At 38.2% G+C, this 6,547-nt stretch overlaps 1 protein-coding gene across 1 annotated transcript; it reads right to left on the bottom strand.

Moving 5' to 3' along the window:
* Positions 1-349: 349 nt before the first annotated feature.
* Positions 350-3,236, bottom strand: LOC310934481 (uncharacterized protein; the record flags this gene model as incomplete). The annotated part of the gene is made up of 2 exons (XM_083898213.1): positions 350-1,804; positions 3,062-3,236. 2 exons carry the CDS (start codon positions 3,234-3,236, stop codon positions 816-818), a joined length of 1,164 nt encoding a protein of 387 aa, XP_083754339.1. The 3' UTR covers positions 350-815.
* Positions 3,237-6,547: the final 3,311 nt, after the last annotated feature.

The following is a 6,547-nucleotide window of genomic DNA, read 5'->3' on the forward strand; positions in this document are numbered from 1 at the left end:
GATCCAGAAGTGTTGGCAGGTGATTGTCTTTGGAGGTGGTTGCATAATCAGATTAGGGCAGTTGGTTTTAGGGCTCGAGAAGCTCTTTTGCTTTACAACGTGGAATCTAAATCGCCTGAAGCAGCTTCCCAAACACACTCCTATATGAGCTTCTGTGTGGGATTTTGAGGTCATCTTACAGCTACGTTATAGGACGTGAAATTCCTTCATTAAAGGCTTCCAAGTTCTGGTGCATGACTTAAAATTTGTTTCGTGAATTTTGGGAAAACAAAGAACTGAAGCCTCAGGATAAGAGATGACGGAGCAAAAAAAAATTATATAATAAGATTGTGCTTTGTTAATAACATGAAAAACTATTGAGAAAAACTAAGTTTGTTACATTTGTTTTTGTGAAAACTTGTGCAGGGAGAGCCCTCATTGACGTGCTCATAGAGTGCATACACAAAAGATCCAACAGTGCCACCTACTGGTAAATCATATTGCTTTCAGGCCAGAATCAACAAACCTATCTTTATTTTATATGGCACTATCATACAGGTTAATGCAGTTCGAGGTGCTTCAGTTATGAGTAAAAGGCTAATGAGTAAAACTATTGCAATATACTTAGTGAATATACCTGAACACACAAGAAATAAAATCAATGAGTAAGTAAAACATGCCACAGAAGGGCTAAAGCAAAAATATATCAGGTACCACTCCTGCCATTGTAATCCACATTTAGGTGTCCTTTATGTCTAATAAATTGGAGAGTAAATAGTCGATAGTCCCATTTCTAAGTTTAAAAAACAAAAAAGGCTCTGGTTTATGTTTGAAAATCAATTCTGTGCATGAGTGGATAAGTGATACTTAAGGTGGGCTACTTGTAGATATCCTTTGCCGCAGATGTTGCACACGTGCGGCCTGTCTTCCGTGTGGCTTCTCACGTGCTTCTTCAGGTGACCACTGTGGGTGAAAGTTTTATCACACAAAGAGCAGCAGTACGGCCTCTCGCCCGTGTGAATCCTCATGTGTATCTTTAAATCTCCCTTTCGTGCGCACTCTTTCCCGCACACGTGGCAGCGGTGCAGCTTCAGCCCGGTGTGGCTGGTCATGTGTTCGGCCAGAGCGTTGGCGCTGTTGCAGTATTTGCCGCATATGTGGCAAGATCTCAAGCTCATGTGTGTTTTAAGATGCACATTAAGACCCTCAGCGGACTCCAACACCATCCCACAAACGGCACATACAAAACCTTCGTCCTTTGAATGCATGCGAAGAGCATGATTTATCAAGTAATGTTTGGAGGAAAATGATTGATGGCACAGAAGGCAGTGGTGCCCGGGTGGGGGTAAATGATAATGAGAGATATCAGAGGGATCTTTGGAGATGATAACTGTGCTCTGGTCTTGTTCTGACTTTCTTTGGTTTGGCATAAAACTGGCAGTAGGTCGGTCGTTTTCCCTGCCATCTCGGACCATCTCATTTTGGATCTGAGATTGTGAGGGTGGAAACGAAGCGAAGGGTAACACGATCAGTACAGTTTTAGTTTCTTGCGACTCCTGAAACTGTTCCTCACTTTCATCGTTTTGAGGTAGTAAACTGGGTTTTGTGTCCTCCTCCTCCTCATGCTCATGTGTCTCATACACAACTGAATGAGGTCGATATGAATGACTGACATCCTGGAACTCTTCAGCTGGCTCTCCGTGTTGACTGACCCAAACTTCCTGATCCTCCTCTTTAATGGGTTGATGCTCTGGATCCCGGTGATAGCCAGCGAGGCTCAGCTCCTGCTCAGTTTCCTCTTTACAGGTGAAGGACTGAGAGAGGTCTAGAAAAAAAAAGAGTAAATAAATGAACTTCTGCAATCTTGTTCTTATGCGTTTGTTTTTTTTTTTGTCATTTAATTAAGACACTTTTTTTAACTGATAAACCAGGTAGAATACATTAAAACATGTGTGTTCATGGTGGGACGGGAGTTTGATTAAACGTGTGGCTCAGATTGGACAATGTACCAAATACACCATTACACCAACATTAATATGGAGTTGGTCCACCTTTTGCAATGATAACAACTTCTACAGCCTCAAGATTTTGAAGTGTTTGTGTCAAGACGGCTCTGTTCTAGTTCATCCCAAAGGTCCTCGATTAGGTTAAGGTCAGGGCTCTGTCAAGTTCTTCCACACCAAGCCACATCTTTATCGTCCTTGTTTTATGCACTGGGGCAAAATGTCAATCACTATCCTGGTTGAGATCTTTGCTGAATCACACTGTACAATAGAATGTTTTAGGTGATAAGTCAGACTTCATTCAAGCTGGTCGTTACACCTTTAGAGGGCAAGTGACACATAGGGTGTGTGTGTGTGTGTGTGTGTGTGAGGTGACAAATGTGCTGGAAATCTTCCAACAGCAACAGCAGTTGCAGAAATGTTGAACATTTGAAATGTTGATGTTCTCAACAAATTCAGTTTTAAATATTATTATTTTGTGATATGGAGAAAAGAAATCAGAAACAATTCACATTTGAGAAGCTGCACAATCAAAAAACTTATCAAAGTAGTTGATGGTTAATTTAGCAATAGATGAATCGGGTTACTACTTGTAAAACATACAAAATCCCAAATGTTACGTATTTGTGGTCAGGGACAAAGGTGTTCAACGTGGTTATAGTTTCAGTTACTGACAACTTCCTCTTTCTGAGTGTCAACATTGACCCAAGTTTGAAGTCAAATAGAGAAAATGTAGAAAGTATGGCAAGAAAAATCGTTAAAATAAAATAGCACATTCAAACATTCAAAATGGCCGACTTTGTGTTATGTTTATGATGTGAGTCCAGGAGAATAATCTGGACCTGACACATAACGTACTTTTAGGACAACTACGTTTCGCGGCATGATTAATATGGTAACATTTGTACAGAATGCGACCTTTTGGCCAAGGTTTAATCATGCAAGCCCGATCCTCTGGTGGGATAAAACAAAAATAACAACGGGAGGGAAAACTATAGTAACTATAGAGCCTGGGCCCTAAAAAACGAGGATGATGTTGATGTTGATAATGAAAATAATGTGTTTGCATAACAGCACACCTCTTTGGTTAGAAAACTCCTGCAGCAGACGCGTGAGTCGCTCAATCTCCTGTTTCGAGCTCGAAGCATCTTCTTCGTATGTTTCTATTGTTCTTTCAAAGAACTGAAAGATGTCCTCGGCTGCAGCGGACAGTCGCTCCTTCACAAAAGCTCTGAGAAGCAGTGGAGCAGACATTTTTAAAGTCACCCGACCTGTGGAAGGAGATCCTCCGTCGTTTACTACGGCGTTAGCTGCTAAGCTACGGAAGTAGGAGTAAACAAACCCCAGGGCGCAAGTCAGCTGCCCCCTACAGGACAACGGTGGCAATGCACGGCAGCGGAAGTGGAATGCACCATTATGTAAGGAGGCTACGCCGCAGAATAAACCAATAACACATACAAGAAAGTATGTTTTAAATTTACGAAGAAACTGGTTTAGCAGAATTCTATTTGCGTTATGTCTCTGTGAACTATTTGACAATTAACAAATAAGAAAAAAACATTTAAAAAGCTATACTCATCAGTCTTTACTTTCTGTTGCTTCAACAAACTGTTTTATATTTTGCTCTCAAATAAACCATCATCTATTATTCTGTGCTCTAAACATGGAGCCAAACAATTAAAATCAACAAATATGATGTAAGTAAATTGGGGATTCATGTGCAGTAGAATATAGAGAAAGTTTGGTCCGATATAGAACACTGGCTATCATAAATATTACATTGCAAATGTAATCTGTTATGTTGTGTTTTTCAATATGTTTTACAGGGTGATATCCAAGTAGACTGAATATTTTATTTATAAGTTTAGAAGTAAATACTTCTAATAGAAAATGGAAATCTGTTTACCCTCCAACACTGTTGCAATTGTAACTGAAAAGACCAATCACCATGAAACTATGTGGGGTAAAATATTATGAGCCTTGAATGCATGAAATAAACTTTTAAACCTGACTGTGTGTTTGCTTTTCCATTGTTGTTTTTTCTTATCCTATGTGTTTGTTTGTTTGTCTATGTGATTGATGTTACAGAAGGTGAAGTTGTGGACATTTGATTTATGTACGAGTTATGTAAGCATTTAGTGTAGGAGCTTGTTTGTCTGATTTGTTTTCTTTGGTAGATGTGTGTTGTGATTTTGTTTTATTCTGTAGATAGTATGGGTCAATGTTTTGCTGTGAGTTGAGTATTTTGAAAGTTTGAATATATATATATATATATATGTTATGATAATGAATATGGTCACCAGAGGGAGCCAAATACAGGTTCTTACAGTCCATGTTCAGGATAAAACACTTGCTATGGTTGGTTTATGGTGGTTCATGCAATAGTTCAAAAGTATGGAGAACAATTTCAGATTTTTACGTTTACTCTGCTATTTTGTTCTGTTGCTCGGTCACTGCAAATTGACCTCAGTAAAACTTTGATGGAGGTTAACAGGGATCTAACCAAGGAATTAAGCAATGGAACACTATGAACACTTAAAATAAATGGCATATAATTAAACTTTTTTCATGGCCATTAAACATGTTATTTCTTCCTTTTACTCAGTCTCAAGCTATAATGTTCACACGCCACCGAAAACAGTCTTTTTTCTTGTTGAAAACACATCCCTACATGCCTTTTTACTCAAACAACACGTTTGTTGTAATGTTTTGTATGTGTTTCCTGCATCATTGCAGCACTTATTAAATAAATAAAGTTAAAGACTGTATTTTACAGTATGTTATTCTGACCTGAAATGACTTTGTGCAACAGGTTAAGCTCGTTTCTCTGCCCTTTGCTTTGCTTCACTTATGATTCCTTTCCTCAGGCAAATGCAATGTCTTGCAATCGATAACAAACTGGAAGCAGAGACTCACTCAGCGTTATTGAAATTCACCAACTTTCTGTTGATCTCGAGCCGATTCTTCACAAGACCGACTACACCTTTTTCCCCAATTATGTAATTGTACTAAAAACTCCAGAATGTAACTTCTGCCACCAAAACACTGCTAGTGTAAAACCTGTATTCCCCTGAATACTATTAATATACTGAGGTACTTGATACAAAGATCATAAAAGTACCACAATAACCGTTTTAACCTCCTATAAAACTTTGATGGACACCTGAATATGTCAGGGTCTAACTTGGGATTCAGGAAACAATGTTGGTTCTTTTACACAGGTGACATTATATATAGTTGAATATTCAGGTCATATTCAAAAATAATGGTCAAACCTACTGATAATGATGATGACGACGACAACAGTATTCTTTATTAGTGGGTTTATATTTGAGTCCCTTAGATGTGGAACCTGGTAACATATGTTAGATCTTAACTCATAACTCACTTTTATTGTATGGCATATTTATTATTTTCCACGTTTATTCATATTCATATTCATATTCATATTCATATTCATAGTCACACACACACACACACACACACACACACACACACACACACACACACACACACACACACACACACACACACACACACACACACACACACACACACACAGTTATTGTAGCCAATCTAGGTTTTAATCTTAAAGTCACTCGTGTGTAAGCTTTCGGCTGCACAGTAAGTGGGAGTGTCTTCAAAGATCGTATAATGATCAAGATGATTCACCTGCCTTCTTAAATAACAAAAATCTATGCGCACAATGTTACAGTAGCTAATTACGCATGCGATACCCAAGACCTAAAAGACGAGGCTAACAGTGACTTATTTTACTGAGGTATAATGCTGCAGCAGCTCACGTCTTTCAGGTTATTCTGTTTTTAATATTCCCTCGTCGTATTTGGGGTGCAGTCGTTCCAATGTCAGACGCTTGTGCGCATATGCGAGCTGTGAGTTACTTCCTCGCGTCTAACGTTGCCGTGGAGTGAGCTCTTTCGACTCTGACACTGAAGCTAGTTTATGGTTCGACGGTTTTAGAAAATGTTAACAGGAGAATTTCTGAAAGTTTCGTTTGATAAAATGAAGTATTCACTGCACAAAATCACAGTTATAAAGAATATTTTGATTAATCTAGTTTAGGCCTGAAATGCAGAAGCCTTTGTTTTTTTTTGTTGGGGAGTTTTTACAAACAAAATGCAATGAATTTAATGAATCTGAAAAGGCTTTAATTTTACTGTAAATGTAGTGCAGATCTAACAGATGATTTAGACTGTTTACCAAATGGTAAAGTTAGACAAAAATGTGATTATTGTTGATTATTGAACTAGTAAAGTTCCAGTATGTGAGAGCTGAACTCCTTGTTAGAAATCACTATAATGAACATGAACACATGTTAAAATGAACATACTAGCATGAGTATGCTTGCAGACATCATGGAATATGATGAATATGACCCTAACAATTATGAGGGTTTCCTGGCAGTCATTTGATAACCTGCCCATAAGTAATAATCTATCAATGTTTGTATAATCACTTATTACAATAAAATAATTTGGTTTCTGTAGAATAAGCCTTTAATATGCGCTTTATATGCAAGGGATTTACTTTACAGGGGCCACCAT

This window comes from Microchirus variegatus (genome assembly GCF_963457635.1).
Source record: "Microchirus variegatus genome assembly, chromosome: 11".
NCBI classification, from domain to species: domain Eukaryota; kingdom Metazoa; phylum Chordata; class Actinopteri; order Pleuronectiformes; family Soleidae; genus Microchirus; species Microchirus variegatus.